This window comes from Lonchura striata, chromosome 3 (genome assembly GCF_046129695.1).
Source record: "Lonchura striata isolate bLonStr1 chromosome 3, bLonStr1.mat, whole genome shotgun sequence".
NCBI classification, from domain to species: domain Eukaryota; kingdom Metazoa; phylum Chordata; class Aves; order Passeriformes; family Estrildidae; genus Lonchura; species Lonchura striata.
This window is the reverse complement of record NC_134605.1, coordinates 91,753,854-91,772,563: the sequence shown is the minus strand read 5'-3', so window position 1 is coordinate 91,772,563 and position 18,710 is coordinate 91,753,854. Positions and strand designations below refer to the sequence as shown.

The 18,710-nt window shown below is 35.1% G+C and overlaps 1 protein-coding gene across 4 annotated transcripts in view; it reads right to left on the bottom strand.

Moving 5' to 3' along the window:
- The window catches only part of CSMD1 (CUB and Sushi multiple domains 1), a 1,051,796-nt gene that overhangs the window by 834,517 nt on the left and 198,569 nt on the right, over positions 1–18,710 (bottom strand). For 2 of the 4 annotated variants that reach the window (XM_021551132.2, XM_031504429.2), the window contains exons 2-3: positions 13,238–13,343; positions 3,315–3,531 (exon numbers count right to left, since the gene is read on the bottom strand). In XM_021551132.2, the coding sequence (XP_021406807.2) occupies positions 3,315–3,531; positions 13,238–13,307 (287 nt within the window). In that variant the 5' untranslated portion in view covers positions 13,308–13,343. The remainder of the gene's footprint in view (positions 1–3,314; positions 3,532–13,237; positions 13,344–18,710) is intronic. The other 2 variants (XM_021551131.2, XM_031504428.2) reach the window with 1 other exon arrangement.

The following is an 18,710-nucleotide window of genomic DNA, read 5'->3' as shown; positions in this document are numbered from 1 at the left end:
CGGGAAATGATCCACAAGAAACGCATTTGAATAATAACTGTTGTCTCAGTGCACCCCATTTGCATCTCTGCTTCATTCATATGAGTTTTACATGCTGACAATTAAGTGCATATAGGAAATGAAAATTACCTTAGAATATAAAATGCAAATCAAAGATATATTTTTCACCTTTTCTCATTTAAATTAGAATGTAGTTATATTTTGAAATCTTCCTCCATCAACTGAAAAAACAATAGTTTTGCTTTAATGTAAGTTTGTTTCAATAACATAGAACTGAAATATTTGTTTTCGTTCTAAATATGGTGAAATCAAATATCCAACTTCTTGGTTTTCTGTAGAATTAAGACTACATTATGCAACAAAGCATTATCATAATAGGTGGCATTAGACTTAAAACTTCTTTTGTATATCACAGAATCATAGTCATAGAATTCGAGGTGGGAAGGATCCTCAAGAATTGTTGGGTCCAATCTTTCTCAGCAAAAGCACAGTCTAACTAAAATGGCCCAGAACCCTGTCCAGCTGTATCTTAAAAGCATCCACCTGGGAGAGCTCTTTTCTCCCTGGGGAGATTTTGCCAACAGCTGATGTTTTTCTTTGTGAAAAAATTTCTTTGTGTGTCCATTTGGAATCTATCCAGAAGTGACTTGTACCCTATACCCCTAATTTCTTCCATAGGACTACTTGTAACAAAAAGGGAGTCTCCCTTTTCTTTGTAGCCACCCTTTCAGTCCTGGAGCACAGTGCCAAGCTTTACCCTTCTCTAGGTCCTTCCTCACATGGCAACTTCCCAGTCAATGATCATCTTTGTGGCCTTTCTCTGAGCCCTCTCCTGCCTGTCCACACCTTTTTGCATACTGGGAGCAAAACTGAGCACAGTATTCCAGGCGTGACCTGAAAAGTCCTAAGCAGAGTGGAGCAATGACTTGTTAATCTCGGCTGGTGATGCTGGTGCTGCTGAGCCCACCACCCTGCTGGGTTCCTTTGCAGCAGCAGCACCCTGCTCACTCACAGCGAGCTCGCTGACCACCACGACCCCCAGCTCCCTTTCCACAGAGCTGCTCCCCAGATAGATGGATCCCAGCCTGATCCCATCCTGCATAGATATAAATGTACACACTATCTACATCTATATAGAAATGACATATTATGTGTACAATCTTGGGGTTTGTTCCATGATCTTTACAATGATAAAAATAAAGCAACTGTAGCAATTTTTTAAGGACAAATTTGGGTCACATGTCTCAGAATTGCACAGAATTTCAGAATGTTAGTTGGATTTTTTTTCTAGAAAAATAGGAAGATGTAAAATTGCACTTGTTAATACCTTATCTTCTGTTTATTCTACTCTTCCCACTTATACCTTAATTCTAAACATCCTTATAGCTTACAAAAACCTGTGATTACTACCAGGTATAATTTATCCCTTAAACCAGTAAATGTTTTACTAATACACTAACCAAATTTCATATATATGTAATCACCCCATTTTGCTTTTCTTTCTCTACACTAATGGCCTAATTATGGCCTAAATGACCAATTTATTCCTTTGCCTAATCATTTCAATATATTTTATATGAGTTTCTATTTTTTTTTGATTTTACAATCAATAAGTAGTGGAAGTATCCTGGTGCATATTTAGCATACTGAAAGGTCCTTCAGGCAGCACAACAAAATAGTTTAATGTAATACTCATTTTTACTCAATTTTGCTGTAGCAGCTGAAAAAAAAATACTACACAAAATATGGAGTGAGTATTACTTAATTGTTATAGTTTGTGATGGTGATGTAGATACACACCTATTTTTAAGGAAGAGCTCCAGATTTTGCACGATGGTTCAAGAAACACAATTACACAAAATTTAGTGGAATATTTTAACTATGGGGAAAAGAAGTGCATGCCCTGAAGCACAACTTCCAAGATGCTTTCTTGCATCTGCATGCTGTTAGCTAAAAGACCAATACTATAATTTTCCAATATTTGCCAAAAGAATTGTCTTGAAATGCATGACTGCAGAGGGGTACTCCTGTGAATGCTCTTTGTAAAACAAAGGGTATGACATGGGATATGAGAAGTCAATAGAAAACTGTCACTCAAATTCTGCTATGCTAACCTCTGCATGCTGCAAAGCCAACAAATGCTTTGTTCTTCATAATGCCATTTGTGAAGGTAACTGATTGGCAAATACAAGCAACAAGAAATAAAATCTCTGCTTATTGGTGTTCTTCCTTTATTTTCTACTGAGATTAGTACAAAACAAGCAGGCATGTTAGATAATGCTAATAAAAGCATTTGACTAAAAAAGAAATATTTCTCCTTTTTGCAGGTGATATAAGTACTAAAGGTCAGTTAAGTACAGTAAAAGAAGCCCACACACTGTGCATCTAAATCATTGGTACTGTGTACTACCTTCCAAAGTTTTCAGAAGTTGTGAACTGAGTAAACAATCAATCAGAACATTGTTCCTGTCAAAAATATCCAGTGATGATACCCACTAAAATGCAGAACAAATTGCTGATGCTCCCACATTTGTTTTAGCACTATAGTATAAATCAGCAGCATATAAAAGGGTAATCAGACAACAGAACTGACAGCAGTTGAACTGACAGCAGTGTTTTACAGTACTCAATAAATCTCATGCCTGAACAGAAAATGACAGAATAGCACTGAAAGCACTGTTTGCTTTTCCAGAAAGCTCTGCAGTCCAGATCCAGCAAATGACTGAGGAAGTTACAACAAGACAACAATGAAATTAATGCTTCAAAACCTGAAGCTGTGAAAAACTTCAAATCAAAAAGCTTCCATAAAGCCTCCTTATGACGCCAGTGGTATTTGGAAAGATAAGGCACACCAGTTTCTGACTTTTAAGTATCCCTAACTGCTTAATGGAGAACAATTTCAATGTTGGCAATGTCAAACAATTTATGGCTGAACTCAGCTCAGTAAGAATTCTTTCAAAAATTGGTGACTGGTGCCTCCAAGAAAGGGACTCTTGGAAAAACCTGGATTCCACCAGCAGAAAAAAAAATATACTGGAACATGGAATATTTCAGTGCTCAGGGCCTTCACCAAAATTGACCTTGGACTGTGTAAATTTTAAGTACAACTGATGTTACTGTTACACAAGGCCATAAAGATCTGAATTTGGATTAACAGTTTTCTCTGAGAGATCTTGGAGCACTACTATCCCCTTGACTGAGGATGAACCAATATATGTTCTAACATATCATCAGAACATGTACCTAGGAGAGAGAAAGAAAGGTAGAGAGACAGACTGACAGAAAGGAATTGGGAAAGAGAAAAGGGACCTTACCTCACTTTTAAATTGCCTTGCTGTGGTTGTCCGTCATAAATTGACAAAATATCAAAATCTTCCTCGAGGGCAAAAGTATGAAATGACAATTGTATCCTGTTACGCTCTCCTGTGATAATGATCCATGTGCAGTTGGCATAATTTGGATAACCATGAGGAAATCCAGGGCTTTCTATAGTACCATTTGGTCCCTGTACTAAGCCTCCACAGTTCTGACCTGAAAAAGAAGAAAGGAAAATTTGCAGTTGGTTTTCTTTTCCCTCACCCAGTATATATTCTTACATAACTACCTATATGTAAACTTAATTTTGAAATATTTTTCTAGATTACAAACAGCACATAAAATTGCATTTATACCATTCTTCCCTTTGGATTAAAAACCCTCACAGTGGGATTTTCTGAGACACTCAACATCTTTTTATGCAGCGAATCATTATTTAACGTTCTGTAGTATTAACAATGTATGACTTATTCATTCAAATGTGAAATTTCAGCATTAGCCTTAATGCCATAAATTCAACACACTGACAGTTCAAATGGCAAGAGAGTGTTCAAAAGTTTTTGGCAAATGCCATTTAAAAGTTTTTTATATAAGTACTAAAATATCAGAGTTTCTAATATTCTGAAACCTACTTTAATATGAAGAGCAAAATGTAGACATATTTAATATGCTTTGTGTTGCAACTAATCAAGATTTCTGTACTTTGAAAACACAGCAAAATTTCTGTGGTATAATATTTGTAGTTCAGTGTGTTTTGTGCTAAGAAAAGTGGGGGTATTTTATCTTTTGATGTCATGTTTTTGGGGTTTTTTGGGGGCAATTTTGTTTGTTTTGTTTGTTTGGTGTTTTGTTTTGGTTTTGGTTTTTTTGGGGTTTATTTTTTTTTTTTGTTTGATTTGCATTTTTTTTTGTTTGGGTTGGGTGGAGTTGTTTTTTGGGTTTTTTTGATTCTCAAAAAATAATACTAAGTGTTTATTCAGTAGGATTTTGTATTTAGTTTGTACATCCTACAGAATTTGTGGGGGCATAATAGCTCATTAATGAGAAGTCTTCAGCAAGAAACCTTGACTTATAGTACACACCATTGCTAGTTTCCTACTTGATTTTGTTAATGCCCTACATAACAGTTGTACTGACTCTGAGCTGGAGAGAAAGAAGCATTAATGAAGAATTTGAACAGAGAAAAATAAAGGACATTCTGTGGACTGTAATGCTTGGATTATTATATGCATTTTAAACACTTCAGAACAAGTATAATTCCAATTTTATTGTTATACCTAAACCAGAAGAGTATTTCTGACTGCAATTTTGTTTTTAACTTCCTACCACTGGGTCTCTCAGACTGAATCTTTCAGAGAAGTGCTGTCAAATTTTTGTAGGAGGTTTCTAAATCTTAATGAGATAGAGTTAATAAAAGGGATTTGGTCCTAAAACTAAGAACTTACAAGTAATCATTTTTTACTAAATTTCAAATATAATAACTCTAATGAAGAGATAAAAAAGAGGCTGTGGTGATTCAGGAAACTTTTAAAATAAAAATCTTCTCTGGTAAACCTATCATTTGATTCACTTTAATAAGACATCTTTATTATCCAACATTTGCAAAGAAAGAACCTATTACACCATGAACTTAGCATGAATGTTTCAGTTATGTACTGTTTACTAAAAATTATCAGCATGCTTACAGACACTTGGAGATGCATTGTATCCTTCTTCCTACAACCGCAGGGGAAATGTCATACAAATGCCACAAACAATTTAAAATAATTTAATTACTACAGAACTGATGTTCTGAAAACAGAAGTGGAAAATTATAATGACAGCCCACCACCCTGTTACTCTAACCAGCTCCTTCATGTCTCCAACACTGGTTACGGTAAGTCAAGTACCCCTTGCAAGCTGTGCTGCACAGCAGCCTTCCTACTGCTTGGGTGTGAAAGGTTTGTAATTAAAAAGGAGTGCATCTTAGCAATTCCTTTAAAATCTGTCAGAGACAGAACCCCATATTAGGAGGAGAAATGTGTAATTCTAGTGTATGAAGAATACAGTACACCATATGAAACTGCATATGTAAATGCAGTATCTTAACTTAATTTATGACATCCATGGAGAAAAACAAATTATGTCCCCCATCTGTTTGGGAACCCTAGAGCTGGCTTAAAGTAAAATTTTATTAACCTTTATTTTTAAGTTTTAATAACTTTATAGTTATATTGTTATAAAGTTTATATTATAAACTTTATTAACCTTTATTCTTAAACTCCATACTGCTGGGCTAGTAAGTGAACCCTCACAGCCCCCACATGGCCATGACTTAGCAGCTTCCTTACACAGAAGCTTGTTATCTACTTGCAGAAGTTGTTGTAACTGCCAGTGATTGCTCCCAGTTTTATTCCAAAAAGTGTTTTGTACTCCTATCTGTAGATACAGGTTATTGTGCATTATTATTTTGGAAAATAAACAGACTCTAATGAGGAATAAGGCAGAAAATGTTTTTCCACTCTTTAACCTAAGCATTTCTTACAACCCAGAGACCAGTTTTTCTCCACTTTGCTTTTACTCTCCTGTATATATATTCCTTTAGTTCTGAAACTATTCATACACAGGTTCTAAAACTATTAATACACATATTGCCTATTCACTTTGTACCCAAACAAACATGAGGCAAAGGAGAATCATAAAGAAAAACAATTACTGTGAAATGTTATTTAGGTTTGATCTTAATTTTATATGCATATATAAATATATACTTATTGACTTACTTATTGTTCAGTAAAAATCCAAGTAAAAAAACTAGGAGAAATTTAATACACAGTTAACTCCCATAAAATTAGTTGCTGTACATACACAATTTCAAGGAAGATTTTGCTTCTGAAGTAAGCAATACTGAAAGAGGTTTTAAGAGCTATACAGACACAGAAAACTTCTAAGTCTGTCCCTACCTAGTTAAGACACAAGCATGTTAACAGAGCAGAATGTGGAAAAAAAAGCCAGATGCTATCTGTATAATACCTATTTTGTCAATATATACAAGTCTAAAACCTTCAGAACTGTCAAATGTTACACCTCTTCAAAGGAGTAAAATTCAGCATCAAACCACTTAAAAGAGATTCAGTTGGAGGATATACTTGGAGAACAGGAACAAAGAGACTTAGGGTGACAGGTGGCAGCAAATTACATTAGAGTATACATACAAGAATTAATGCAGTTTCTGATTGTAGAGACAAGACAGACCAGTAAGATTACACTGATGAGATTAGCTAAGAATGTTTGTTTCTTATGTATATTTTAAGAGAAGCAAGAATCATCAAAATAAAGAAAATAAACACATCAAAAACAAAATGTTAAAAAATATCGGCAGAGATTAAGTAGTTCTACTGGGCTGAATGTAGACTGAATATCACTGAATATACCCCAAAATGTCTATTCCGACATTTCACTTTAGTTTTGGTCTTTGTGTCAAATAACAAAATAAAAATTGCCATTTTGCACAAGATGTGCAATCACTGATTGAGTACAATAGGAGTACACAGAATTATTTTAATACCAAAGGTGTATTGGACTGTGATTATTTGTACGATATCACATAACTGTTTATATGAGTATAAACTATGCAGCTACTATTATTTTTCTGTATATATATTTCTGTAATTTCTTTCTACATTGTCTGTAAAAAGATATTTCTGGACAGCTATTTTTACCTTATGATATAAAAAGTGTATTTTAAGAAAACTGATGCCCTTGGGTTGTAGTTGAAAAATATTTAATATTATAATATTTAAAATGAATAAACAGTGTTATCATTTTTTTCAAGGTTACTTTGCATATCCTGTACCAGTTCTATTCCACCTCCTCAGGCTCAATATTTCTTAGTTGTGATCCCTAAGTGAGAGCCAATGAAGAAAACAAAACGCTGCAATTTTGCCCTAAATACTGATGTCTAATGAGTGCTAGAATAACTAGGAATCAATATAATCTTAATACTTCATTGCTGTAAGATTTTGAACAAACCTCTAAAAATAAAAACTTAGAAAGCACTTCCTTAAATATCTGATTTTTTGTTTTCCTGGGCCTTTAGGTTTACTTATCATATACTCCTCCTATACACACTTCCTATCCTGTTTACCATATTGGCTTCTTTTTGTTTGTCTGTTTCAAGTTTCAAATACTTCTACAAAAGAAACATGCAAAAAAGAGCACTTCTTGTCATTCATAAGGTAGTCTGTGGAAGACTAATACATATGCATGCATATACATATTTATATAATAATAGGAATTTTTGTAGGATACCTGTATATTGAACAAGAAAACTATAAAATGCATCAAAACTAAATCTAGTAAAGCTAGTGCTGCTAAAGATATTTTGATCAATCTTGATAATGAAAATGAAGTAATGTTTATTCTTATGACTGTTAAGTAGCACCTTCCATTCTGCAGCTACAGAGAGTGAGAAAATATGTCTAGCAAGACTGGATCTTTCTCATTCCTTGATATAGTTTCTTATATGAATTTGTTGTATTAGTAAATTTAATAAGTAAGAACAGCTGCCCTCAATCAGATCAAAGGCTTATTCCACTCAGTGTCTTTTCTCCAACAGCAAGTCAAAGGAGGGAGAACTTCAACAAAAAATATCCCTCCCATTCATGAGCAGCATCTCAGGAATTTCTCAAAAGGAAGATATTCCAGTACCCTTGTCTTTCTGTTTAATTTTCCTTGATATTATAGTTCATTATAAAATCATCTCAGAGTCATGCTCTGAGTCTATACTAAGTTCTAGAGTATTTCAGGTATTGTAAAGGAAATCTTAAAACACAAAAAAACCCCCTTTTTTCTGTTTGTTCAGCATTTACCATCTGTTAGGTTCTTTTGACACCCCAGTAAGTTTATGCATGAAAAGAACATATAGATGATCTTTTCCTATGTTTTCTCTGTCACTTAGCATCTCACTGACTTCTGCCATGTTCCAACTTCTTTTATTTACAAGTTCAAAAGTTCAATTTCATATTGTTCTTTGCACCTAAACAATTTTATTACCTTTCTATGACCATTTTGATGCTGTGCTATACCCTGCATAAGACAGGGATACCAAAACTTCTTGTAATATTCAAAATGTCTATACATCATTGACAGAGTAATAATTTTAATACTTTTTCTTCTTTTCTCACTCATTTCATATTTTCTTTTCTAAGGTAAATAGTAGTTTGACATTCCATATGACTATGGATTATAACTTAGATTTATTTTCTCTGGAGTTACAGTGAGGCTATAGCCTGTCATTTTACATAGAAAAATGTGATTTATTAGATTTCCTACAGTTTATTACTATGTACATCACATCACATCCCATTCGTCTACTCTGAATTTATCAACTGCTCCAACACCCCCTTTACTTGATCACATACGGCTATTTTTTGTAATTCTTCACAATTGCTCCTCATTTTCATTAACTCATCACTTCCTATCATCACAGTCACTTCACGGCTCACCCTCTTTTGTACATCACCTATGAGTGCACTGAACACAAATGCCAGAACAGATTTCTTTAGGATGCCATGGTGACTCCCTCCTTTGTAAATAAAATCCATTTTCTCCTAAGGCACAATTTTTATCTAACCTTTCAGCAATGTACAACATTCTTATGCCCTACCTGATATATTTCCTTTACAGCTGTTACTGGGAAGCCTTGTTCAATATCTTCTGAAATTCTGATGACCTTTATCCACATTAAGGCTGACTCATTCAGAGAACTCCAGTAGGTTTGAAAACCATATAATTTTAAACTTTTTCTTCCATATGTCATATTTAATCATGTGTCAATCGATTTTTTTCCTTAATAGCTTCCTAACACAAATTTCAGGTGTTCTGGCCTTTATTCTTTAACGCCCCTTGGTTCCTTTTAAATATGGACATCTAAGAGGAATTGAAGCTGGAGATTACTTCTGCTGTGCAGCAATATTTTTTTTTCCTAGATTGTCTCTTAAACTCTGGATAATACATGGTGCTGGTGACATTACCATTTATTTTGTCCACTTGTTCCACAACCTGTTTTACCAAATGTTTTACTTCAAACAGAGGCATTGAGGAATTTTCCACAAACAGTTCAGGCATGGCAATTACAAAGCCTATATATTTTTCTTGTCTTCCTTAATCTTGTTTTTATGTTGCTAGTATCTATTGGCCCAGCAAGAATCTCTTGCAGGGTACTTGCAAAAGAGGAGTAATTTTTAGTTTTACAGTGATGGCATGCAATGCTCTTGGACACTAATATTTTATTTCCAGAAAAACCTTCAGAGAGGTCCCATCAGCCCCTAAATCTTACTGATTCTCACTTCTCTTACTGAGATCTCACCATACACCTACTTTTATTTATCTTACCTTGGGATTATCTCCCTCTGGCACAAAACAGCACTGAATACTTGCTTTGGATATATAACAGGATGAATCCCATCATCTCCTATTCTTATTTGTGAGGCCTTAATTATAGGAGTTGATGGTTAGAACCTTCAAAGATTTTAAATCCTCTCTCCTGCACAGCAAATTCAGACATCCATCTCTCATGGCCCTAGAGCACCTCACACCTGCAAATTTGAGTCCTTTAACTCAAACGTGCACAATTGCAGAACTTTGTCACTGCGGTGTTAAGCCACAACTTAAATGACTTTGAGTAGCAAAGTGCATGACAGCAACAGTTTCTTAATTTGACTTTAAAAAAAAGGATAAAAAATAAATGTTCCTGATAGTGCAAAGAAGTGTTATGCACACATAAGAATAAAAAACATTTCCTGTTGAGCTACAGCAGATAACTACAGATTTAAATTGTTGCTGCTATCAGTTGACAGTGGAGCCGTAGAGAGCTGTAAGACAGGAACAGGTGGTTTGCATACCTTGTTTCAACCACTCTTTTTCCTTTCTCTTGTGTTTTTATATTCTCTCTTTGTATTTTCTCTTCTCCTGAGCATTATGTAATCTGCCAGCACTTCCTACCCCCACTTAGACCTGCACCCCCTGCCATCAGTTGGCTATGCTCTGGACTGGGCCTTCATCACTTCTTCCTCATTAGTATAACTTCAAGGCATCTTCTGACTGTATTACTTCTCAGTAAAACTGCTGTTACCTAAATAATTTCAGTCAAGAATGGAAATGTCAACTGGCCAGAGAGGCAAAGGCACTATTCTTTGAGGACTGTTTTAAATAGCATGTAGCTTCTTCAAGTGTCCTTTAAAAATCCATAAAAAAAATCTCATAACACCATTATGAGGCACTTTCCAGGAAATTAATCAAATCAGAAAGTACTGAGGCATCATTGAAAATTTATTCACAAGCAAGCCATCTTTACTGTCATGCTTAGAGCATGCCCCAGCACAGAGGGCACCTGCCCCACAGCAGAGTCTGCTTGCTGTGCCTGCCATCACCTTCCAGCCTCAGACAACTGGCACCTCAAGGCTTCAGTACTTCAGATATTTAAACATACTCAAGACAGTCCTAGCACAATGTGAAATGAGAACAGTGTAAATTTATTCATTATGTTTTTGCAAGACTCAGGCAAAAATATTTTCAAGATAATTAGTAAGATTTTTTTCAAAATTATTTGTTCCAAAATAATTAATGTCTGGGGGCCAGTGACCAGGGAGGCCTCAGTCAGTGACAGCCTGTGCCAGCCCCAGATGAGACCATGCCTGGCTGCAGTGCAGCACCAGGAGCCAGGGCAGGTGTGGTGATGAGCAGGGGACAAGAACAGGAACACGGGAAGTCCCTGGGCTGGGTGACTACTGCAGCCCAGGGAAATTGTGGTTGTGGGTGGGAGAGTGGAACACAACTGCCCCAGGCCAGAAATGGGAGATCAAGTGAGGCCAGTGGTGCTGCCTGAGCTCATGTGAGTGTGAGCGTGTCCGGCTGCCCACCCGTGCAGCCAGCTGTGTCCATGTGTGCATGGGGTGCTCTTGTGTTCTGTCTGCCTGCTAGGAAATGCTGCTCAGCCTTGTCACTGCCTGCAGCTGGGACAGAGACAGGGCAGCCTCACCTCTGTTGGCTGCCAGATTCAAGAACACTATCAGGTATTCTGTAGCTTGGCACTAAAGGTAAAAAACAGATGGAAAATGGCAGCTAAATTACAAAACTTATATGGATTTTCTTTAAATACAGATCTATTCAAACCCTGCAATTATTTGTCTGTGACCAGTGTAGGACCTTCATGGAATCCCTCTCACATGAGATGCTTGAATGCATGTAATAACCTTAAATTCTGATGCAGACATTCACAAGGTGACTGGAACTTCATTAATCTAAAAAACATTCTAAATTCAGACCTTATAGCTGCAGGATACATATTCATTGATTGTGCTGATGAAATTACAAGGTGGTGTTTTTAAAGTCACAGATTAGTACTATGAGAGTCAGGTGTAGCTTTTTGGACCATTTCCTATGTATACTTAAGTCTTTATCCAGTACTCAATTGAAATAAAATTTTCCTAAAGGTTAAAGATTAATATTACTATTCTGCATGAAATTCAGAAACAATTCTGCCATAATGCTAGCTTTGCTGTGTACCAGAGCAAAACATCTTAATTGCTGGTTTGTGAAAGTTTTTATTTTAATGAAGTTCAAGAATCTGAAAAGTATATTGTACATAAACTGGATTATGCTGCCATTACAAATTGAGAAAAAGATATTTCATGTTCTCTTTTTAATACTGAATTGCCCAACAATACCAATAAATCAGTATTCACAAAGGTTAATGGAGAAATAAAACAGGGAATAATATTCTCTCTGTAGGAAATACTTTTTTTTTAAAAAAAAGGCTTTTAATATTTAAAAAAAATGCAGTGTATAACAGTACCAATTTAGTGACCGTGGTTAGTACAGGCAAAAAAATAATAAGACCATAATAACACTTTCCAGGCTACAGCTTGACTGTGCTTCCTTCTGACACAAAAATAAGTTCTTAATTAAAAGCAACTAGATTATATGAAATTAGTTTATCCCTTTTCCTTTGAAAATACATATTATATCCCAGTAAAGCAAAGATCTTTGCATACTCTTCTTTCTTCCTTTGTATTTGCAGATTCATCAAAATGAAGGAAAGAAAATGTATCAAAAAGAGAGGAAAACAATGCAAGTCCTATAACAGATTTGAAATATGTAAAAGGTAGTGTTGAAAAAATTTTGCAGATAGTAAGGCCATATATTTTAAAATTCTGAGCTAAAGGTAGACTTAGTACCCTTAAGAATAGACTATTCTTCATAGATGCAAACTCATTCTGCAAAAGGACATCACTGAGGACAGGTTGGATTTTATTTTTCTACTTTTCTAAGATAAAGTACAATAAATTAAGGCTTTAGGTAAACATCACCGTTACAGTTGCTTAGCAACAGCTGGTAGAACTAGAGTCCACTGTACAGCTCAGGTAGATAAAAGGGAAGTGCTTATTTCATTGTTTGTGAAATACTCATACAATAAAAGAAATTCTCTTCTGAGCTTCATTGGAACAGGAGCAACTCAACTGTAGGCAAACTACTCTGAAGATTTCTTTACCTCTCTTCTGCCAGACTCCTGGAACATACAGGATAATTGTCTGTACCAAATCTGATCACGTCAGCATTGTCACCTTGGCTTTCATTTTTATTGATGCCTTTTATTGATGCCACTTTCCCAGATCACTTCACTGACAACCTTGCTCACATGTCAGGATCCTACAACAGCTTTTCTTTTTATCATCTTTGTCACAGGATGCCTACACCATGAGGCTGAAAAGTGTGCCATAGTTCAAGCAGTTTGGTTTTAAACTACTACTAAAAAACTTATTGTCAAAAGGCCCAGTTCTGAAGACCAGGAAAAATCCATTTGTCTCATTGCAACTGCTCCATGAACATCATTTACATTAACTACTTTCTCTTCCCCGAAAGTTATTACTTTGTGCATTACTTCTGTTATCCAAAAGGCTTTCCAGCATTTTTCCACTGTCCACACGTAACCAGTCCAGAAGAGGTTTCATATTTGTTCATCTCTGTTACTTGAATTCATCCTTTCTCTGCATTTAAAACAGGGTGGAGTCAGCTGATATCAACTGAGAAGGACAAATACTATTTTCCAAATTAAATGGCTAAATCAGAATGAGGAAAATGAATGAGTGACAATAAATTTTTCAATAGTCATTAGAGAAGTTTTGTTTTCAAAGATGGAATACTTATTTTTAGAATTTAATTTGGAAAGATCATATGACATTACATTAGGGTTTAATGTTAAAACCATCACTTTGTTAATAAAAGCACATTTTGCAGAAAGAATTTTATCCATGATATTAAAAATTATATTTTATGGATCTATTGCAAGAAATCAGGAAACATTCTTCTAGACAGGTGCATTATTTCTATGCACATAAATGTGCTTCTGATTTAGATGTGAATTTTATATATAGCAGAATATTTGCTCTATGCAATACATATGCAAGAAAAAAGAATAAAAAATTAATATTGTGGCAGAAGGCAATATTGCAGCATTAGCAAGGTTAAATATAATCAAAATATCGGTAAAAGGGCAACACATGCAGGCATAAAACAGAAATGTACACACACAAAACATATATAATCTATGACTTTCATTAATATCACCAAAGTTGGAATGATGCAGCATACATACAGTCCCACAACATTATAAAATCAAAGTACAGCTGTGTGAGGCATTCATGAATGGAACTGAAAGGATGATTTCTAATAATCTTAATCACAGGAAATTTAGTACCTTATGTTTTGTATTATACATATATGGTTACACAGTATTAAAGTAATTTCTTATTTTAGTGGGGCAATGGGGTGGCAGAAAAGGTGATGCAGCTGCTGTGCCTGAGTCACAATGTCAGTAGCTAAGATTTATGCACAGCTATTTCAGGCTGGAGTAGTTAACCACCATCTTACAGCATCAGTGACACAACTGAATGAGTAACTGTGGGTCTGATTCAGATTGCTCCAATCCTTTGGCCTAATCTACATGAATTCAAAATGGTGCCAAAGTGCTGCTGATGACCCCAGCTCATACTGGAGTAAAATGAGTAAGGAATAAGATATTTTTCTGTTTCATCACAAGATCTAGTTTTACTTCTCCCACATGAAATAGAATGTTTCAGTGTTAGGTTTTCCACTGTGTATATCTCAAGCAAGTATTTATATTTCTAAATAATAGCAATTAATTTTGTGAAGGGTATGAAAAATGCAATCAGCATTGGCTTTAAGGTACAGATGATTAGAATAATATATTAAAAATTGTATATATAGGGTGTCTATTTACTCATTAAACACCATCAGCCCATGCAAATGATTCAGATACGCTACAGAAATAAAAGCAGAATTCAAATAAATTAAGAGACTTAGATGATAGTACAAACAAACTATGCAAGAGTTTGTTTATGATATTACATAATTAAATTACTTCACCTAACAGTGCAACACTCCAACTATAGCACACAAAAATTTGTCATGGAATTATGGTGGATAATGTTTTTAAATACCAATTTAAAAAAAAAAATCACCCAAATATTCAATTATTTATAAGAGATAAATGATATGAAATTGATGAAACTGAACTTATTTCAGGCTTTTCATGCAGCCTGTGCCCCCACATACTGTGTCTACTTCACAACACTCAAGCACTATTTCAGGGACTAGTCCTGAACTCAATTTCTCAAAGGGATTTTAAATCTTTGATTAAGGCATATTTGAAATATGCAGAAGAAATCTACTCTTTGCAAGAATATTATAAGCAAAACCTTATTATGTTCACTTTATGTGAAATAATGTACAAAAGGAAAAAGCTGTCTGCATCACTGACTCATCCTCAGGAACCCGTGTGACTGACAGGAAATGCAGAGCCAGAAGCAGCACAGCAAGTAAATTATATTCATGTTGGCACTGCTAAAGCTGGTTGTGCCAAGGTGGGTGAAATGTGGGCTGATCTGCCATGTCAGGGCTGAGTCTCTGCTGCAGAACTGCTCTCAGAGCTGTGAGCTATTCTAATGTCCACAGGCACTGCTTCCACAAAATGATATGGAGATTCTCTAGAATATTTTTAATTTACCACTCACATGAGATACCTTTATGGTTCCATGCATGTTCTAATGCAAACAATTTTCTAAACAACTTACAAATACAACATTTTGTGTTCTTTCCCTAGGGCTTAAATTGTTGGCTTTGATGTTTGTGCTAATCAAGTGACCTGACTTTAAACAAAATAGTTGATATATGGGGGTGATGAGAGGTGGAAAGCATTGGTCCTGTGATCCTAGCCTTTCTGAACAGTAGCAGTTTATCTGACTGTGGAAGTGTCCAGGGGTGTTATTATACACCTACTGAAGTCAATGCCAAGACCCCAGTGACAGAAAAATCTACTTTGTAAATACAGACTCTAATAATTTTTGTATATGTCTTGCTTCCAGGAAAAGAAAAACACAATGAGAAGCTCTTGGAATGTCTCAACAGAAGTGCACATGCCTCTGGGAGACTGCACATGGCCCTTGACAAGAGCAGGATAAAAGCTAAAATATTGGCTTTCACTTATGTTACATCAGACTGCATTATGTCATGTTGTCTCACATCTCACCTGACTGGCACATTTCTATTACAAAACATAAAAACACAGGGAAAGCACCAGTGATTTGAAAACATGTTTATGCTAACTGAGGTGAATAGTCAATTAGCAGATAACATAAAACAAGCTCTATACTTAGTTAGAAGATTCTTGTCCCTAAAAATAAAAAGCATTATCAACTCCACAATTTTTTTACAACTATACATTATTAATTCAATGAGCACTGTAATAGTCATTAAACTACATCTGTGTTATTTACTCTTGAAAATCTGAAAATGCTCACTTCTGTCATGCCCTTAACCCATCTGTCTCCCAGTTCACCCTTCTATCTATAATTTTCTTTATTCAGAGAGGAACATGATTATTTGTATGTGAAAAACACTGAACATGTGGCTCCTGTGGTAGAAATTCTAAAATTAAATGTTCGCAGTGGCTTGCAGGACAGACAGCAAAATGTTGTGTGATGCTTCAGCTATATTATTGACTAAATTGATTATTTACTTTAGCTGCAACCATAACATCTTCTTTCAGTAACAGCAACCTATACTGAAGCTGTGTAAGTCAAGGTATGGCCATGAGCTGCAGTCATCCAGTTCATACAAACAATGTTTTTACAATTTCACAGGAAAAAAAAAATCTGAAGTAGTAGTGTATTTTGAAAACAAATTTAAGATTTGCAGCATTGTACAGTTTATAAACAAAATCTGGCCATGAAATGCCACACCTATTATATATAAAATTATTACAAAATTCAGCAAATAGTGTTTGCAATCCCTGTCATTTGACATAACAAGTATTTTCCCATGTTTACATTTATAAAATGTTTATTCTGTAGGCTATAAAAACAACTGGAGCCAGCAAACAGAACATCAAAGGTCACACATAAAAGTATTACCACATGGAATTAAAGTACTTGAATAACAAGACACACCCCACACACATTTCCCTCAATTTGGGCCATTCATAAAAAAAAAATCTTCAACAAACAGGTTTATTTTTAAATATCTGACTTATCCCAGTTATTTATCTTCTGCCCTCTTTAAGCCAACTGTCTTTGTGTCACACTGCAGATTCTCAGATGATACAAGCTGGCGTGTCTTCACCAGCTACATCACATTAGATCAGCTTTAACACTAGTTGAATTTGCAACTCATACAACGATTCTATCTCCTTCATTCCTTCCTTCCATTTTCAAATTCTTTTTTGGCAAAGGCATTTTATTATTTACTCTATAATCTGATCTTCTAAATTATACTCTACCAATTACTTTGTTATTTCTATGCTTCTGAGACAAGCCCCTGTATACATGGCTAGTAATCAAAGCAAATGCAGGGAAGAGGTCTGTTTACTGCATTTGTTAAGTTTTTTTCCAGACTATTTGTGTACTTAGTTGCATGATGGATTGAATAGATATTGAATTTAGCTGCAATTTCACTTGCTTTTGCTATGTGAAGACCTGCAGGGAGACTGTGATACTGAGAAATTCCATTTTGGCACAGGTACAGTAAAGCTGTGTCCAAGGCCATCTGAATTTTGCACACAAAGCAATGGGTTCCAAGCTACCTATTAGAACTCAGGAGAACCATCATGAAGTAGCTGGACTGTTGGAGTAATTTGTTCACAAAACCATGAGAGTCAAAATCAGCAGAATATTTAAAATTATTAGAGGAAAAATGAGAACTGCTTAAATCCTGCTTAAGTTTACTGACTAATCAGCAATATGTACAAAAGTTCAAACCTACTATCTTATCAGAAAAGGTATAAACAGGAATTATAAGGATGATTAAAAGCAGGAAACAGGTTCTGCACAGGGAGCCTAAATAGACTGATTTTTTTAGTCTTCAAAAATGATTGCTGAGGGCAAAGGTGGGAGAGGTCCATGGTATGACAGGGTAAGAAAAAGTATTTTTCTGTTCTGTTTTTCATTTCTGTATTCACTCCTCAAAAAACTCCTTCTGCTGATAAGTTCAAACCAAAAGGAGATATATTTTTCACCTAGTATATAAATAAACAGTGGAACTAATTTCAGTAAGAAAGCAGTTAGACTAGCAAAAGGGAAATTAGCAAAAGCAAAAAAAAAAAAAAAAAAAGTTAAGATGGAAGATACATTAAGATAATATTTAAAGGAAATATAAACCTCTGACTTAGCAAGTCTCTCAGACACACAGACCTAGAAGTATCTTTGAAGATATGGTTACATTCTTAGTTTTTCTACACATCAGCTATTAGTCAGTGATATATAAAATATACCAGACTCTGGATATTGGTCGGCTCTACCAAGTGGGAGGTATCACTGAGGAGGGATAGACCTCCAAGCAACAAAGGTTCTCCATGTCAGATTCTGAATAACATCCAATTAATAGGTTTTATGCTTTAACACTTTGGTTCTCTTCTTCATTGAAAGGTTCTAACAAGCTGCACATTATTAAGGAGAATATTAGCCATTCTTACCCTTTGCTTTTATTGCCTTCATGGAAAATATTTACAGAGTTATCTACGTTGGTTCCCTTTTCTCTGTAAAACCTTTGCCTTTTTTTTTCCAAATGAAAAGAAGCATTATTAATATCCAGGCTGATCAATAGTTATAGTAGCTGATCAATATTAATAACAATAGTAGCTATTACTGAATTTCTTAAACAACACATTTATAACAAAGAGGATTTTCCAATTTCTCATGAAGCATTCATACTATGTGAGATTTGGCAGGCCTAAGATTTTTGTAAAACATTTTTATTTGTCTCAGTAGGAAGCAAGTGAAAGGAATACACATGGATTAGACTGCCACCATGAGACTATACTGAGCAATAATTTATGAGGA